General features: G+C 40.0%; 1 protein-coding gene across 1 annotated transcript in view; it reads right to left on the bottom strand.

Moving 5' to 3' along the window:
* Positions 1–583: 583 nt before the first annotated feature.
* The window catches only part of LOC142761432 (calpain-14-like), a 44,804-nt gene continuing 25,304 nt past the window's right edge, over positions 584–20,083 (bottom strand). Inside the window, exons 17-22 of the mRNA XM_075864624.1 lie at positions 19,033–19,101; positions 17,056–17,134; positions 13,320–13,436; positions 11,455–11,510; positions 3,870–4,098; positions 584–1,316 (exon numbers count right to left, since the gene is read on the bottom strand). Of these exons, the coding sequence (XP_075720739.1) occupies positions 4,072–4,098; positions 11,455–11,510; positions 13,320–13,436; positions 17,056–17,134; positions 19,033–19,101 (348 nt within the window). The 3' untranslated portion in view covers positions 584–1,316; positions 3,870–4,071. The remainder of the gene's footprint in view (positions 1,317–3,869; positions 4,099–11,454; positions 11,511–13,319; positions 13,437–17,055; positions 17,135–19,032; positions 19,102–20,083) is intronic.

Genomic DNA, 20,083 nt, shown 5'->3' with positions numbered 1-20,083 from the left:
ATGTCAGAAGAGGAGTCTGGGTCAGTGACCTGTCTACTCTCTATATTGGGCAGGAATGTAGCAATAAGGGGGTGCAGAGGTGGAAGTAACAGGTTCAGTGTCATGGAGAAAGTGGGGTCCTAAGCAGCACAGAGTACTTCAGGAGAGGAGTGTGCTGATCTTGTGGAGAGCAGTGACTTGTCCTCTCATGTGATGATGTTAGTGAGGATGGGGCTGCATGTGACTGGGGCAGAGTCATGATGTGAGGAGGGAATGGAGACAAGTGGGAGGTCATAGGCTGAGTGTTACATAGGGGAAGAAGCAGGGTCTCCACCAGCACAGAGTATTTCAGGAGAGGAGTGGTCTGATCTTGCAGGGAGCAGTGACCTGTCCTCTCATAATATGAAGGAGGGAATGGAGTTCAGCAATATCCCACAAAGGGGAGTCGCGCAAATAAAACAGATCAGTGTGTCGTGACGAGGATCTGTCACACTGCAGAGAAAACATTCAACTTTTGAAAATATTTATTTGGAAAATTGAAATAATCATATAATCATCTTCTACACAATAGAGTACAAAAGAATGTGTATAAAATACATAGAAAAATAAAGAATAAATAAATATAAATAAAATAAATAACAGGAATCAGAACACAATGTAACTATTTGTAACTGAAAAATAAATAAATACAAAATAAATAGAAACACATAAAAGAAGCCGCTACATGGAGGCCCCAACACTAACCAGTAACCAGTAACCACTAACCACTAACCAGTAACCAGTAACCACTAACCACTAACCAGTAACCACTAACCAGTAACCAGTAACCAGTAACCACTAACCAGTAACCAGTAACCAGTAACCACTAACCAGTAACCACTAACCAGTAACCAGTAACCACTAACCACTAACCAGTAACCACTAACCAGTAACCAGTAACCACTAACCACTAACCACTAACCACTAACCAGTAACCACTAACCAGTAACCACTAACCAGTAACCACTAACCACTAACCAGTAACCAGTAACCACTAACCAGTAACCAGTAACCAGTAGCTTTTCAGGGCTTATTATTTACATTGTATCGATATATTCACAGTTTTTATAGATTTGTCTCTGCAATGAGTGTAATAAATGCTCCAGATCTACATGTCCTGGAATTCCAGATTATCAGGCAGCGCTGTGTCAGATTATGGGAATTGCTGGACTATTGGAAGGCAGAATATGGATGGATTTTGCATATATAAGTGGATATTATGATTCAGAGCAGCTGTAGATATCGTCTCCTGGTGTCACGGTGCTGCACTCCACCTGCAGATCATCATTCCACTGCTCCTGTACACAGAAAACAAACAAGAAAGATAAAAACTCCTGTCATTATCCTGTACCCCAAGTGTCAGTGTGTCATTATCCTGTACCCCAAGTGTCAGTGTGTCATTATCCTGTACCCCAAGTGTCAGTGCGTCATTATCCTGTACCCCAAGTGTCAGTGCGTCATTATCCTGTACCCCAAGTGTCAGTGCGTCATTATCCTGTACCCCAAGTGTCAGTGCGTCATTATCCTGTACCCCAAGTGTCAGTGTATTATTATCCTATACCCCAAGTGTCAGTGTATCATTATCCTGTACCCCAAGTGTCAGTGTGTCATTATCCTGTACCCCAAGTGTCAGTGTGTCATTATCCTGTCCCCCAAGTGTCAGTGTATTATTATCCTGTACCCCAAGTGTCAGTGTATCATTATCCTGTACCCCAAGTGTCAGTGTGTCATTATCCTGTACCCCAAGTCTCAGTGTATTATTATCCTATACCCCAAGTGTCAGTGTATCATTATCCTGTACCCCAAGTGTCAGTGTATTATTATCCTGTACCCCAAGTGTCAGTGTATTATTATCCTATACCCCAAGTGTCAGTGTATCATTATCCTGTACCCCAAGTGTCAGTGTATTATTATCCTGTACCCCAAGTGTCAGTGTATTATTATCCTGTACCCTAAGTGTCAGTGTCATTATCCTGTACCCCAAGTGTCAGTGTCATTATCCTGTACCCCAAGTGTCAGTGTTTCATTATCCTGTACCCCAAGTGTCAGTGTCATTATACTGTACCGCAAGCGTCAGTGTCATTATCCTGTACCCCAAGTGTCAGTGTCATTATCCTGTACCCAAAGTGTCAGAGAGTCATTATCCTGTACCCCAAGTGTCAGTGTAACATTATCCTCTACCCCAAGTGTCAGTGTATCATTATCCTTTACCTCTCACTCTAACCACCCCCAATATGATAAATGTTGTTAGTGATTGCTTGTTTTTCCTTTATTTGGGGGATTATGTTCCTGCAGTTCTGTGGTATTATCTGTGTACTATATGTTTAGTGTTTCTATTGTTATACATCATTATTACAGACACTATCCCACAAATGCTGTGTCATTAAGAGGTGGCCATGGATACAGACATGTAAAGCTAATTCACATAGATCACAACGTGTGGCTATTTCTGAGGTGAGCGCCCCCTAGATGTTAGAATCACATGAAATTGTGTCACCCATGAATAATATGTGACAAACGAAAGACACTGAGGCAACTACAATCCTTCTATATCTGCCATGTATAACCTCCTCAGCGTGCGGTGACTGTTCTCCCCCAGGCGCCGCTCATTACAGACACACGTAACACGTAGTTAATGAAGCTTCACTGTAAATGGCATTGCGTCTAGCGGTTCCCTCCACACTGAGCGGTGCCCTGGCATTAACGGAATGATGAACTGCGCTCATCTCTGCCAGTACCCTGTAATAACCCAGATACAAGACTGTAATAACCGAGATGTTTTCGCCGTGACGACGTCAGCCAGGTCCGCGACTAATGTGTTAATTCCACCCAGGTAGCGGCTGAAAGGATTGTTGATACAAAACACGAAGCCGTCGCCGCGCTGATTAACAATAAACAAGTCAGATGTTATTAGCAGAAGCGTTGTCAGCCTAATTGTAGGATATAATGGAAAGTGCGCCGCATGGCTCGCTAAACGGCTGCAGCCCGCCCGCCCCCACACGTACTGAAAGCTCTGCAGACTATTACAACTTGATTGCTTTTCTGGGCATTGCAAGTCTGACTACTTAAGTAAAGAGCGGGCCGGTGTATTACCAGCTTGTACATCGGGCATTTCCTGTTTACAATAAATTTTAATATCGTCTTACCAACCACATTTTTTTTTATTGGTCCAACTCCACTAAAATAAAAAATGAAGAAACTTTGCAATAGGGTTCAATTAAAATATTAATATTCTTTCGTGCATACAGCCCCTATGCAGAGCTATGTGTCTCCATGGTAACAGGCAACAAGCAAACAAACCCATTGTATAGTCTGATCTTGCAGTCATGTTCCCTTCCATCTGTCCTCTACTTCTTCTAACCTGCCGATTGTGTGTCATGTCTTGTGTCATGCTCCACCCCCTTAGCCCTGAACTAGATCTAACACAATGGCCAACATTTATTAAAAATGGCGTATTTTGCAATAATGAAATTAGAGAAGGCAGTTGATGAGAACTGCGCCTACTTTTCTTGCCTTCTTACTTTTTTTGGAGTGAGGGGACACATGTCGCCAATTTTTACTAAATTTTGGTACAATATTAGATGCAAATTTTTAACCTGTGCAATTTTTACCAAAATCAGGCATACATTTTATAGTAAAGCTGAGCCAAGAGTGTCGATTTAAATTTTGTGATATGTAATACCCATTCCAGCCTTTAGATGTCACTGTAATACTTATAATCATAGAAAGCATTAGGAACAGTGACCCCTCCTGGCTAAAATATGCAAAAAAAAAAACAAAAAAAACACAACAACAATAAGAACAAATAAAATGTGAAAATAATGTTCACAGATAGAAAGAAACATTCGTACCTTCATATTCGCTGGGAATGCTTGGTCACAGATGAATAATAAAAAAAAATATTGAAAAAATATAAGGCTTCTTTGAGAAATGTCTTTGGACTTAATGAGTTGAGTAAAAATTTAAATTGATCTTGATTGTTGATTAGAAAAATATATATATATAAAATAATTGCATAAAATCAGTGCAAATATTCGTAAAGTTTTTTTGTCTTCAGGCGTAGAGAGTCAGCATCATCCACTGCAAGGAAGAACATGATCAACATTAGGCCTGTGAAGACTTACAGAATGTAAAATTTCAGAATTCTAAGATTATTTTAGTCACTGACTAAATCATATTATGGAATTCCCTCAACAGTGACACCTGCAGGATGTATACTGTAATTACACCATAAAAATGAATACACTCAAATATTCCACGTGAACTATATATATTTTATACTGCAATGATGTGGATAAAGCTGCAGACATATAGGACTATGACAGCGCTGAGATAAGACAACTAGTCATACTGAACTCTGACCTAATTAAAAACTAATCACCATAATCCATTTCTCTCTAGAACTAAACATTAAAATGCAGACAGCCCCTCGAAGGCTCAACGGAGCAAAGAAGCTGCCACTAATGGTGGAATAAATTATACAAGTAACACACCCAGGTGTCAAAGGACGATATCTGTCTAACTGCAGTTATGTTACATGTTCATTAGTCAGAACAAGACATAATAAAGAGTTTACTGCCCACGTGAAGAGTCAGCGGCAAAAGGAGAAACAATGTAAATTATTACCCAGAAATCTGTGATTTATATAGAGCAAGTTCATTTACCCTGACTGTATCCAAAGAGGAACTCCTGTCACATATGAGGACTCCACAACATGTTCAAGGATTATATCCTTATACATAGGGGGCAGTATTATAGTAGTTATATTATTGTATATAGGAGCAGTATTATAGTAGTTATATTCTTGTATATAGGGGGCAGTATTATAGTAATTATATGGTTGTATATAGGAGCAGTATTATAGTAGTTATATTCTTGTATGTAGGAGCAGTATTATAGTAGTTATATTCTTGTATATAGGAGCAGTATTATAGTAGTTATATTCTTGTATATAAGAGGCAGTATTATAGTAGTTATATTCTTGTATATAGGGGCTGTATTATAGTAGTTATATTCTTGTATATAGGGAGCTGTATTATAGTAGTTATACTCTTGTATATAGGAGCAGTATTATAGTAGTTATATTCTTGTATATAGGGAGCAGTATTATAGTAGTTATATTCTTGTATATAGGGGCAGTATTATAGTAGTTATATTCTTGTATATAGGGACAGTATTATAGTAGTTATATTCTTGTATATAGGGGGCAGTATTATAGTAGATATATTCTTGTATATAAGGGGCAGTATTATAGTAGTTATATTCTTGTATATAGGGAGCAGTATTATAGTAGTTATATTCTTGTATATAGGGGGCAGTATTATAGTAGTTATATTCTTGTATATAGGGGGCAGTATTATAGTAGTTATATTCTTGCATATAGGGGGCAGTATTATAGTAGTTATATTCTAGCATATAGGGGCAGTATTATAGTAGTTATATTCTTGTATATAGGGGCAGTATTATAGTAGTTATATTCTTGTATATAGGAGGCAGTATTATAGTAGTTATATTCTTGTATATAGGGGGCAGCATTATAGTAGTTATATTCTTGTATATAGGGGGCAGTATTATAGTAGTTATATTCTTGCATATAGGGGCAGTATTATAGTAGTTATTTTCTTGTATATAGGGGCAGTATTATAGTAGTTATATTCTTGTATATAGGGACAGTATTATAGTAGTTATATTCTTGTATATAGGAGGCAGTATTATAGTAGTTATATTCTTGTATATAGGGGACAGTATTATAGTAGTTATATTCTTGTATATAGGGAGTAGTATTATAGTAGTTATATTCTTGTACACAGGGGGCAGTATTATAGTAGTTATATTCTTGTACACAGGGGGCAGTATTATAGTAGTTATATTCTTGTATATAGGGGCAGTATTATAGTAGATATATTCTTGTATATAGAGGCAGTATTATAGTAGTTATATTCTTGTATATATGAGGCAGTATTATAGTAGTTATATTCTTGTATATAGGAGGCAGTATTATAGTAGTTATATTCTTGTACATAGGGGCAGTGTTATAGTAGTTATATTCTTGTATATAGGGTCAGTATTATAGTAGTTATATTCTTGTATATAGGGGGCAGTGTTATAGTAGTTATATTCTTGTATATAGGAGCAGTATTATAGTAGTTATATTCTTGTATATAGGAGGCAGTATTATAGAAGTTATATTCTTGTATATAGAGGCAGTATTATAGTAGTTATATTCTTGTATATAGGAGCAGTATATAGTAGTTATAGTCTTGTACATAGGGGGCAGTTTTATATTAGTAATATTCTTGTATATAGGGGCAGTATTATAGTAGTTATATTCTTGTATATAGAGGCAGTATTATAGTAGTTATATTCTTGTATATAGGGGGCAGTATTATAGTAGTTATATTCTTGTTTATAGGGGCAGTATTATAGTAGTTATATTCTTGTATATAGGGGGGCAGTATTATAGTAGTTATATTCTTGTATATAGGAGGCAGTATCATAGTAGTTATATTCTTGTATATAGGGGGCAGTAATATAGTAGTTATATTCTTGTATATAGGGGGTAGTATTATAGTAGTTATATTCTTGTATATAGGGTGCAGTATTATAGTAGTTATATTCTTGTATATAGGAGCAGTATTATAGTGGTTATATTCTTGTATATAGGAGCAGTATTATAGTAGTTATATTCTTGTATATAGGGGCAGTATTATAGTAGTTATATTCTTGTATATAGGAGCAGTATTATAGTAGTTATATTCTTGTATATAGGGTGCAGTATTATAGTAGTTATATTCTTGTATATAGGAGCAGTATTATAGTGGTTATATTCTTGTATATAGGAGCAGTATTATAGTAGTTATATTCTTGTATATAGGGGCAGTATTATAGTGGTTATAATCTTGTATATAGGGGCAGTATTATAGTAGTTATATTCTTGTATATAGGAGCAGTATTATAGTAGTTATATTCTTGTATATAGGGGCAGTATTATAGTAGTTATATTCTTGTATATAGGAGGCAGTATTATAGTAGTTATATTCTTGTATATAGAGGGCAGTAATATAGTAGTTATATTCTTTTATATAGGGGCAGTATTATAGTAGTTATATTCTTGTATATAGGGGGCAGTATTATAGCAGTTATATTCTTGTATATAGGGGCAGTATTATAGTAGTTATATTCTTGTATATAGGGGGCAGTATTATAGCAGTTATATTCTTGTATATAGGGGGCAGTATTATAGCAGTTATATTCTTGTATATAGGGGCAGTATTATAGTAGTTATATTCTTGTATAAAGGGGGCAGTATTATAGTAGATATATTCTTGTATATAGGGGGCAGTATTATAGCAGTTATATTCTTGTATATAGGGGCAGTATTATAGTAGTTATATTCTTGTATATAAGGGGCAGTATAAGGGCGGGTTCACACATAGCGGAATTTCACTTAAATTCCGCTGCGGACACTCCGCAGCGTTAATCCGCAGCGGAGCCGTTTCTCCATTGACTTTCACTTTAATTTAGCAGTGTTCGTTTACACGATGCGTACAATTCCGCTGCGGAGCATAGGCTGCGGAGCGGAATTTGGTGTCCGCAGCATGCTCTGTCTGTTGCGGAGCAGTGGCGGACTGGTTGCGGACTCATGGCGGAATTTCTCCATTGACTTCAATGGAGAGTCAAAATTCCGCAATGAAGTCCGCAGATCTTATGTGTGCTGCGGAGCGTATTGTTTTTACTACCATGACATTTCTTCATTCTGGCTGGACCTATGTATTTCTAGGTCTACAGCCAGACTGAGGAAGTCAATGGGGCTCCCGTAATGACGGGAGCGTTGCTAGGAGACGTCTGTAAATAGTCACTGTCCAGGGTGCTGAAAGAGTTACGCGATCGGCAGTAACTGTTTCTGCACCCGGGACAGTGACTACCGATCTCAATATACATGTATCTGTAAAAAAAAATATAAGTTCATACTTACCGAGAACTCCCTGCGTCTGTCTCCAGTCCGGCCTCCCAGGATGACGTTTCAGTGTAAGTGACGGCTGCAGCCAATCACAGGCCAAGCACAGGCTGCAGCGGTCACATGGACTGGAGCGTCATCCAGGGAGGTCGGGCCGGATGCCGAAAGAGGGACGCGTCACCAAGACAACGGGCGGTAAGTATGAATTTCTTTGACTTTCACTAGGGAAAGTGCTGTCCCTTCTCTCTATCCTGCACTGAATAGGGAGAAGAGAAGCACTTTTCCTGCAGTCCGCAGCGGCCAGTCCGCATCAATTTTCTGCACATTTTGTGCAGATCCGCTGCAGAATCTGCAACGCAGATTCTGTGCGGCATTGATGCGGACAGTTGCGGAGGAATTCCGCCATGTGTGGTCATGCCCTTATAGTAGTTATATTCTTGTATATAGGAGCAGTATTATAGTAGTTATAGTCTTGTATATAGGGGGCAGTATTATAGTAGTTATATTCTTGTATATAGGAGGCTCTATTATAGTAGTTATATTCTTGTATATAGGCTGCAGTATTATAGTAGTTATATTCTTGTATATAGGCGGCAGTATTATAGTAGTTATATTCTTGTATATAGGCGGCAGTATTATAGTAGATATATTCTTGTATATAGGGGGCTCTATTATAGTAGTTATATTCTTGTATATAGGGAGCAGTATTATAGTAGTTATATTCTTGTATATAGGAGGCAGTATTATAGTAGTTATATTCTTGTATATAGGAGCAGTATTATAGTAGTTATATTCTTGTATATAGGGAGCAGTATTATAGTAGTTATATTCTTGTATATAGGGGCAGTATTATAGTAGTTATATTCTTGTATATAGGGGGCAGTATTATAGTAGTTATATTCTTGTATATAGGGCAGTATTGTAGTAATTATATTCTTGTATATAGGAGCAGTATTAGGGCATGACCACACATGGCGGAATTCCTCCGCAACTGTCCGCATCAATGCCGCACCTAATCCGGGTTGCGGATTACGGCTGCGGATCTGCACAAAATGTGCAGAAAATTGATGCGGACTAGCTGCTGCGGACTGCGGGAAAAGTGCTTCCCTTCTCCCTATCAGTGCAGGATAGAGAGAAGGGACAGCACTTTCCCTAGTGAAAGTAAAAGAAATTCATACTTACCGCCCGTTGTCTTGATGACGCGTCCCTCCTTCGGCATCCAGCCCGACCTCCCTGGATGACGCGCCAGTCCATGTGACCGCTGCAGCCTGTGCTTGGCCTGTGATTGGCTGCAGCCGTCACTTACACTGAAGCGTCATCCTGGGAGGCCGGACTGGAGACAGACGCAGGGAGTTCTCGGTAAGTATGAACTTATATTTTTTTTTACAGATACATGTATATTGGGATCGGTAGTCACTGTCCCGGGTGCAGAAACAGTTACTGCCGATCGCTTAACTCTTTCAGCACCCTGGACAGTGACTATTTACTGACGTCTCCTAGCAACGCTCCCGTCATTACGGGAGCCCCATTGACTTCCTCAGTCTGGCTGTAGACCTAGAAATACATAGGTCCAGCCAGAATGAAGAAATGTCATGTTAAAAAACCAATACGCTCCGCAGCACACATGACATGTGCATGACAGCTGCGGACTTCATTGCGGAACTTAGAATCTCCATTGAAGTCAATGGAGAAATTCCGCCATGAGTCCGCAACCAGTCCGCCACTGCTCCGCAACAGACAGAGCATGCTGCGGACACCACATTCCGCTCCGCAGCCTATGCTCCGCAGCGGAATTGTACGCATCGTGTAAACGAACACTGCTAAATTAAAGTGAAAGTCAATGGAGAAACGGCTCCGCTGCGGATTAACGCTGCGGAGTGTCCGCAGCGGAATTTAAGTGAAAATCCGCCATGTGTGAACCCGCCCTTATAGTAGTTATATTCTTGTATATAGGGGCAGTATTATAGTAGTTATATTCTTGTATATAGGGGCAGCAGTATTATAGTAGTTATATTCTTGTATACAGGGGCAGTATTATAGTAGTTATATTTTTGTATATAGGGGCAGTATTATAGTAGTTATATTCTTGTATATAGAGGCAGTATTATAGTAGTTATATTCTTGTATATAGGAGCAGTATTATAGTAGTTATATTCTTGTATATAGGGGGCAGTATTATAGTAGTTATATTCTTGTATATAGGGGGCAGTATTATAGTAGTTATATTCTTGTCTATAGGGGGCAGTATTATAGTAGTTATATTCTTGTATATAGGGGCAGTATTATAGTAGTTATATTCTTGTATATAACTGGCAGTATTATAGTAGTTATATACTTGTATATAGGGGCAGTATTATAGTAGTTATATACTTGTATATAGGGGCAGTATTATAGTAGTTATATTCTTGTATATAGGGGCAGTATTATAGTCGTTATATTCTTGTATATAGGAGCAGTATTATAGTAGTTATATTCTTGTATATAGGGGCAGTTTTATAGTAGTTATATTCTTGTATATAGGGGCAGTATTATAGTAGTTATATTCTTGTATATAAGAGAAGTATTATAGTAGTTATATTCTTGTATATAGGGAACAGTATTATAGTAGTTATATTCTTGTATATAGGGGCAGTATTATAGTAGTTATATTCTTGTATATAGGGGGCAGTATTATAGTAGTTATATTCTTGTATATAGGAGCAGTATTATAGTAGTTATATTCTTGTATATAGGGGCAGTATTATAGTAGTTATATTGTTGTATATAGGGGCAGTATTATAGTAGTTATATTCTTGTATATAGGGAGCAGTATTATAGTAGTTATATTCTTGTATATAGGAGGCAGTATTATAGTAGTTATATTCTTGTCTATAGGGGGCAGTATTATAGTAGTTATATTCTTGTATATAGGAGCAGTATTATAGTAGTTATATTCTTGTCTATAGGGGGCAGTATTATAGTAGTTATATTCTTGTATATAGGGGGCAGTATTATAGTAGTTATATTCTTGTATATAGGGGGCAGTGTTATAGTAGTTATATTCTTGTATATAGGAGCAGTATTATAGTAGTTATATACTTGTATATAGGGGCAGTATTATAGTAGTTATATTCTTGTATATAGGGGCAGTATTATAGTAGTTATATACTTGTATATAGGGGCAGTATTATAGTAGTTATATTCTTGTATATAGGGGGCAGTATTATAGTAGTTATATTCTTGTATATAGGGGGCAGTATTATAGTAGTTAAATTCTTGTATATAACTGGCAGTATTATAGTAGTTATATTCTTGTATATAGTGGGCAGTTTTATAGTAGTTGGTGCTGGTGTAGTCAGTCCAGTTTATCAGGACAGTGGCTGAAAGGATTTGACAAGTGACAAGCATTTATGAGAGTAATAAATATACTCAGATTAGTTGCTCTTAAAATCCTTGGAAAATTATTCTTTCCTTCTAAGACATATAAGTGACATACTGACCTCGGCCTCATTTAAATAGATTCCTTTTCCATCTTTACTCAAGTTCTGAAAGACTTCTGGAATCAAGAGAAAGAAAAGTTCATATGAGAAAATAATAGGCAATAAACCTAAATCCAGACAGGCTACGTTTCCATTGAAAGTTTAAGCTTGCACAGAGTTTGCATTGTTTTTCCAGTCTACGATAGAGGAAAGTCCTGGAGTCTTTGCTGAAGCTTTGGAAGACGGAACAGTTCTAAAGAAGAGCAAACAGTCCAGTGAGTGGAAGGTCTGACAACACAAGTCCCACGCTCTGACAACCAGCTAAAGCAATGATCAGGAGAAATCCCTACTTTAGTTCACATTAATTTTGGACTCTGGATTATCTGAGACTGGAAGATGAATGCAAATGCTACATAAAGGATAATCCCCACAATGTAAATTATTACAATACATAGTCTTTGTAGCCAAACCATGTAGAATGAGGAGCAATATGATTGGAACACGTAGAAGGGCGGACATAAATCACTCATATATATATATTTTTAATTATTTTTTTTGTTTTTTTTTGTTAGTACCCATTTAAATTGACTATCATTGGTAAATATGCACATGTATGCAAGTTATGAATAAGTAAATATATATATATGAGAGAGAGAGAGAGAGAGAGGGACTCAGTCCCCCATGTGCAGAAGAGGGCTGGCATGGTGGGTAAGGAAGTAGTGCCCCTTGGGCTTGGACCCTCCTGGATATTTACGGCTGTTAGGACACACATTTCTGAACTACAGGGGGGACTTGTCACAGCCGGGTCTTGATGCCCCTCAATCCCTTTATTACTTTAGTATAACATAGACACACGTCAGATGTAGCAGAGATGAGTTAGTCATGTAACCAATTCATCAGAAGCCTATTACCAATCAAATGCAGAATTAAACAACAGATTCAGCTCTGCTGCATCGGTATATAGTTCGAGCCACTGCCCACATATTGCTGCTCGCCCTTCCCCCAGTCTTGGAAATGCCAGCCCTCCAGTGCCGATATGTTTCATGCACCAACTGTACCATGAACATCCCTTCCCCACATCCTACCTGTACCGCTGACTGGCGGTGACGATGGTATAACATGGGGAAGGGACGGGTTGAACCAGGACCAGATGAGGTTGGTGGAGCCGGTGGCAGTGACATTGTACGGTGGAGCCGAGGCAGCGCTGCTAGAAGGAGGAAGAGCAGAGCGTGCATTAGTATACAATGCAGGACTGCAAACAAGAGGAAGTACGAAGACTCCCAATTGACCCATTTTCCCTCTATGGGCCCTTCAGTGCCGGCCTTGGAGCAAATTCCCATTGGGCCACCACTCATCATGACCCCCTTGCTTCAGCGATGACCCGACTGTCAGTCCAGATTTATACATATGGACTGTTTATACCCAGAACTGAACACTGGGAAGAGATTTTATTAGGTGACTGTGTCTTTAAGAAGAGATTAAGATTAAGAGGGTCAGTGAGATCCATGAATGTGGCACCGGTGCTAAAATATTAACCAGAAAGTGTTAATAACGCAAATCACAAGTCATTACATGCCCTTTAGTGGTTCGTTATATCGGTCTCCAGGAAAGCTGGGTGACAACCAATATGGCCGCCATTACTGATGGAGCAGCGGTTATTGTCACTCAGCTTTATAGGGTTCTGAAATCCTAATAATGCAGCAAAATAGCAGCAAAGGATGAAGCGGGAGAATTCGCCCTACAGGAGCCTGGGAAAGCTGGGTGAGCACCCTTGTGGGAGCTGCTTATATATATATATGTGTCATGTGCTGTCCCCTGCGGGAGCGGCTGTCACACACAATCAATCGCTGCAGTCCCTGTGGTGCCGTCCGGCGCGGTGACGTTACCTCCATTGATCTCCATCCTCAGCATCAGGCAGACGAAATTCTCAAAATTTATTTTCAGAGATGAATTCCCGTAACGCAGCGCCATGAGGTTGTAGAACGGGCGACTTAGCGAGATTCCTGCAGGTAATAAAGAGAGAGAGAGGGAGGAAAGAGAGCGCAGAGAGAGAGGAAAGAGAGCGCAGAGAGAGAGAAAATAGAGCGTCAGAGAGAGGGAGGGAGGAACGAGAGCGCAGAGAGAGGAAAGAGAGCGCAGAGAGAGAGAAAAGAGAGCGTCAGAGAGAGAGAGGGAGGAAAGAGAGTGCAGAGAGAGAGAAAAGAGAGCATCAGAGAGAGGGAGGGAGGAAAGAGAGCGCAGAGAGAGGGAGGGAGAAAAGAGAGCGCATAGAGAGAAAATAGAGCGCAAAGAGAGAGAGAGAAAAAAGAGCGTCAGAGAGAGAGAGAGGGAGGAAAGAGTGTCAGAGAGAGAGAAAATAGAGCGTCAGAGAGAGGGAGGGAGGAACGAGAGCGCAGAGAGAGAAAATAGAGCGCAAAGAGAGAGAGAAAAGAGAGCGTCAGAGAGAGAGAGGGAGGAAAGAGAGTGCAGAGAGAGAGAAAAGAGAGCATCAGAGAGAGGGAGGGAGGAAAGAGAGCGCAGAGAGAGGGAGGGAGAAAAGAGAGCGCAGAGAGAGAAAATAGAGTGCAAAGAGAGAGAGAAAAGAGAGCGTCAGAGAGAGAGAGAGAGAGAAAAGAGAGCGCCAGAGAGAGAGGGAGGAAAGAGAGCGCAGAGAGAGAGAGAGAGAGGAAAGAGAGCGCAGGGAGAGAGAGAGAGAGGAAAGAGCGCAGAGAGAGAAAATAGAGCGTAAGAGAGGGAGGGAGGAAGGAGAGCGCAGAGAGAGGGAGGGAGAAAAGAGAGCGCAGAGAGAAAATAGAGCGCAAAGAGAGAGAGAGAAAAGAGAGCGTCAGAGAGAGTGAGAGGGAGGAAAGTGAGCGCAGAGAGAGAGAAAAGAGAGCATCAGAGAGAGAGAGAAAGGAGAGCGCCAGAGAGGGAGGAAAGAGAGCGCAGAGAGAGGAAAGAGAGAGAAAATAGAGCGTCAGAGAGAGAGAGAGGGCGGAAAGAGAGAATCAGAGAGAGAGAGGCAAGACAGCGCAGACAGAGAAAAGAGAGTGGCAGAGAGAGCGAAAAGAGAGCATCAGAGAGAGAGAGGGAGGAAAGAGAGTGGCAGAGAGAGAGCGAAAAATAAAGAGAAAGAGAGAGGGAGGAAAGAGAGCGGCAGAGAGAGAAGAAAGGAGAGCATCAGAGAAAGAGAGAAAGACAGTGCGGAAGAAAAGAGCATCAGAGAGAGAAAGGGAGAGAGAGAAAGAGAGAGAGGAAGGAAAGAGAGCGACAAAGTAAGGAAGAAAAGAGAGCGTCAGAGAGAGAGAAAGAGAGAGAAGAAAAGAGAGCGTCAGAGAAAGAGAGAGAGAGAAAGGGAGAGAGAAAGAGAGAGAGGAGAAAAGAGAGCATCAGAGAAAGAGAGAAAGGGAGAGAGGGGAAGGAATGAGAGAGAGAAAGAGGAGGGAAAGAGAGTGTCAGAGAGAGAGAAAGGAAAGAGAGTGACCAAGAAGAGAGAGTCAAGAGAGAAAGAGGGGAAGGAAAGAGAGCGTCAAGAGGAGAGAAATGAGGGAGAGACAGAGAGAGAGCACACGGTGAGTAGACATATTAGACAGTTTCTGTGTTTCACACCTGTCTCTATTTCTGCTCTGCTCTTATTTGGACAAGACAAAGCCCCGATTAATGACGTGCGGGTTCTGCTGGGGAGATTGCGGGACCAGCGGCCTCACTACACACAGAATATACATACAACTCACAGCCTGCAGACACAGATGCAGCAGAGCCAGGTTTATTATTCACCACATACACAGGGTCTATCACAGTGAGTTATCTGTGGACAGCAGGTAAATTACAAACTCAGCTCTGCTACATAATTTCAGACTCACAGATGCGACAATTCACCTTTTCTTTAAATAACCAAAGGCCCTATAGAAGCCAGTCCTTGACTATTAGGGCATGACCACACATGGCGGAATTCCTCCGCAACTGTCCGCATCAATGCCGCACAGAATCTGCGGATCTGCACAAAATGTGCAGAAAATTGATGCGGACTGGCCGCTGCGGACTGCAGGAAAAGTGCTTCTCTTCTCCCTATTCAGTGCAGGATAGAGAGAAGGGACAGCACTTTCCCTAGTGAAAGTCAAAGAAATTCATACTTACCGCCCGTTGTCTTGGTGACGCGTCCCTCTTTCGGCATCCAGCCCGACCTCCCTGGATGACGCGCCAGTCCATGTGACCGCTGCAGCCTGTGCTTGGCCTGTGATTGGCTGCAGCCGTCACTTACACTGAAACGTCATCCTGGGAGGCCGGACTGGAGACAGACGCAGGGAGTTCTCGGTAAGTATGAACTTATATTTTTTTTTTACAGATACATGTATATTGAGATCGGTAGTCACTGTCCCGGGTGCAGAAACAGTTACTGCCGATCGCTTAACTCTTTCAGCACCCTGGACAGTGACTATTTACAGACGTCTCCTAGCAACGCTCCCGTCATTACGGGAGCCCCATTGACTTCCTCAGTCTGGCTGTAGACCTAGAAATACATAGGTCCAGCCAGAATGAAGAAATGTCATGGTAGTAAAAACAATACGCTCCGCAGCACACATAAGATCTGCGGACTTCATTGCGGAATTTTGACTCTCCATTGAAGTCAATGGAGAAATTCCGCCATGAGTCCGCCACTGCTCCGCAACAGACAGAGCATGCTGCGGACACCAAATTCCGCTCCGCAGCCTATGCTCCGCAGCGGAATTTTACGCATCGTGTAAACGAACACTGCTAAATTAAAGTGAAAGTCAATGGAGAAACGGCTCCGCTGCGGATTAACGCTGCGGAGTGTCCGCAGCGGAATTTAAGTGAAATTCCGCCATGTGTGAACCCGCCCTTACTCTTCACATATGACTGCAAGTAAGCATGCAAAATATTCAGATAGAACAAAGGATATATTACCAACTCCCCCCTACTACATCATTACAGTCACAATGTTAACAGTCCTCCTTTTCTTCTAGTAAACAGAATCACCATACAAACAATTCTCTGACTCTTCCTTTTTACATAGTACCTTCTACATTCTCACAATCTATGCAGATCTAAAACTTGAAATGACAAATTCAGCTCTGCTACATCATTACAGCTGCACCGATGAGACAGTTCTCCTTTTTAGTCTGTATACAAGCAATTCCCCAACTCTTACTTTTTACATAGGACTGCAGGTCATCTACATTATAACGATGCACATAGCATTCTGGTCTTTAAATGGCATACTCAGCTCTGCTACATCCTTACAGATGTAGTAGAGATAAGACAGTTCCCTTTTTCAGAGACCCTATACCAGCAAATCCCCAACTCTTGCTTTTTACACAGAACTGCAGATCAACTTACTTATCACAATGCACATAGCATTCTGGTCTTTAAATGGCATACTCAGCTCTACTACACCATTAAAGATGTAGCAGAGATAAGACAGTTCTCTTTTTCAGAGACCCTATACCAGCAAATCCCCAACTCTTCCTTTTTACATAGGACTGCAGGTCATCTACATTATCACAATGCACATATCATTCTGGTCTTTAAATGGCATACTCAGCTCTGCTACATCATTACAGATGAGACAGTTCCGGTTTCCAGAGCCCTGAGTTTCGGAAGGTGAGATCTTTTCTATTTTACCTTTCTCCTGCCCCGCGGCCTGCAGGTCACTGAGTTTCAGATATCCCGATTTATCAATGTCTCTCCTCTGGAAAATCTCCTATGGAAACAATGAGATTACAAGGTGAGATTTCTCTCCACGGCTTAAAAATAGAAATGTTTTAGTCCCGGCGCCGGACGCATAAATCTCAATTTCAGTCCGAGCAAGCAGGACATTATATAATCTGGGAAGATTAGCGGCGATTGACCTTTCATTGGTTCTGTATTGTACAAGGGTAAATCCTGCCGCGCTCTATTATATGGAGAGGCCAACGAGAACTATTATAGACACATGATCCGTTACAATGTGTCAGGGCCTGTCTGTTACGTAATCACATATATAAATACTCTTATTACTGCACCAGTTATAATGGGATTGTACAGATGTAGCCAAGTTTATCTGGACTCTGATACCTTCCTGCAGCGTGATATCTGACAACAAAAGCCATTGAAAGAGTCAATCAAAGTTTCTTGCCGCTGTGTATTTAATGCGTTAAAAGTCAAGATAAAGATGGCTACATCTGTATATAAAGGGGAACGCAGCAGAAATGATACATGTGTGCAGGCAAAGGAAAGATCACCAGTATATAAATCCTTGAGTCGTCTTCTTCTGTCAAATTATCTTCAGCAGTTCCTTAGTTTTATCAGTTTCCAGGAGAGCTGGGTGACAACCAACATGGCAACCATTACAAGGATCGGTCAACTCTCCTGACATGTCTGTTTTAGTAATAATTGTATTCCCCATGAAATAACAATTCCGGAATATATTTTCTTAGTACTCTAGATTGTACCGTTCCTCTCTTATTCCTCCTAGAAATTTATGAATAAATTTACAACTGTGTAGTGGGTGTGTCACTGACAATGTCCAATCAGAGCTGACAGAGTGAGACTGCGTAGGGACACGCCCCTTTGACAAGGAGAATGGTAACACCCAGTTTTAAATTTATTCAGAAATTTCTATGAGGGGTAAAGGAGGAACGGCATAAAGGACAGTTCTAAGAAAATATGTTTCAGAATTGTTATTTCATGGAGACAGCTGGATTATAACTCCTAAAACTTGTCACGACTCAAGGACTTATATTACTTTTAGGAGGACCATTCTATCAGAGATAGATAGATAGATAGATAGATAGATAGATAGATAGATAGATAGATAGATAGATAGATAGATAGATAGATAGATAGATAGATAGATAGATAGATAGATAGATAGATAGATAGATAGATAGATAGGTATGAGGATAGATAGATAGATAGATAGATAGATAGATAGATAGATAGATAGATAGATAGATAGATAGATAGATAGATAGATAGATAGATAGATAGATAGATAGATAGATAGATAGATAGATAGATATGAGATAGATAGATAGATATGAGATAGATAGATAGATAGATAGATAGATAGATAGATAGATAGATAGATAGATAGATAGATAGATAGATAGATAGATAGATAGATAAATATGAGATAGATAGATAGATAGATAGATAGATAGATAGATAGATAGATAGATAGATAGATAGATAGATAGATAGATAGATAGATAGATAGATAGATAGATAGATAGATATGAGATAGAGAGATAGATAGATAGATAGATATGAGATAGATAGATAGATATGAGATAGATAGATAGATATGAGATAGATAGATAGATATGAGATAGATAGATAGATAGATAGATAGATAGATAGATAGATAGATAGATAGATAGATAGATAGATAGATAGATAGATAGATAGATAGATAGATAGATAGATAGATAGATAGATAGATACTATTATCCACAGGATGTGTGACCTCTGCACGGACTATTATTAGAGGTGGCAAAAAATCAGCGTGAGATCAGGGGAGAAGAGATTATGTATCTCACTTATTACTGCACCATTAATACCAGGAGAAGCGTCTGCACTGCACCGCTGATCAGTACATACACAGGGAGCTCTGCTTACCTGGTAAGAGATAAGTCGCTGCCATAGATTGTAGAACTCGATCATGTTCAGTGTCCCTGATGCACTGACCTGTGCTGTGAGTTATGGTTTACAACAATATATATAACAGAGAATTATCCTATAACACGGCACCATGAGTAACGCTATAACACCGAACTATGAATCTCCCGCACTGATCTTCAGTAATCTCATATACTCCGGTCACATCCAGAGCTGCATTCAAAATTCTTCTGATTTTCGTTTTTCTTATTCTCAGTTCTCAAGCTGCATACCCACTGCTGCCCAACGATTTATCACCACCCTGTACACAGCATGCAATGATGTAGTGCATTGTAGAAGATGTAGTGTTTACATCACAACACTATACAGTAGCCTGATGGGGTAAACACTACATCTCCCACAGTGCAGTACATCACGGAAAATCAGCTAAGCTGATTTTTGTCTGCACGGTCAGCACTAATGGATTCCAAACAAGTGTTCCATTTTAAAAACAGCTCTGGGTGTGACTAGAGTATAAAACCTGATAAGTATTTTCAATTCCTCACCATTTTCAAGATGGAAAAGCGAATTGAAATAATTTTTGCTTACATTGAGAGGCTAATATTGAGAGCCTGCCCACACAGCTGAAGGTTTGTTACAATGTATCAGTGTAGGTAAGAGCTATTACCCTGGAATCTACAATAAGAGATAGATCTGTGCTGCTGCCCAGACTGATACAATGTAACAAACCCTCAGCTGTTTCGGGACTAAGTTAAAACTACTTCTGTCACTGAATGTAACCATGAATGTTTATGTCCACTGACAACAAGCAGAGATCTTGAAAACGTGAGGAATTGAAATACTACATGCAATACTACACTTATCCGGTAGGGGGTCAGTTGATCGCCAGTAGGTCCTCATTCAGGAGAGTGCTTGTCTCTATATACTGTATATACCGAGTAATGACATGGGTGATGGGTGGTATAGTAAAGCAACCACTGTGCCCGCAGTTTGTATACAGGACCAGGGTATAGGCTGGCGCCATAGAATAATGGATAATCAATCTTTCATG

This window comes from Rhinoderma darwinii, chromosome 4 (genome assembly GCF_050947455.1).
Source record: "Rhinoderma darwinii isolate aRhiDar2 chromosome 4, aRhiDar2.hap1, whole genome shotgun sequence".
In the NCBI taxonomy this organism is placed as follows: Eukaryota; Metazoa; Chordata; class Amphibia; order Anura; family Rhinodermatidae; genus Rhinoderma; species Rhinoderma darwinii.
The sequence above is the reverse complement of the archived record's forward strand: the minus strand, read 5'-3'. Positions and strand labels throughout refer to the sequence as shown.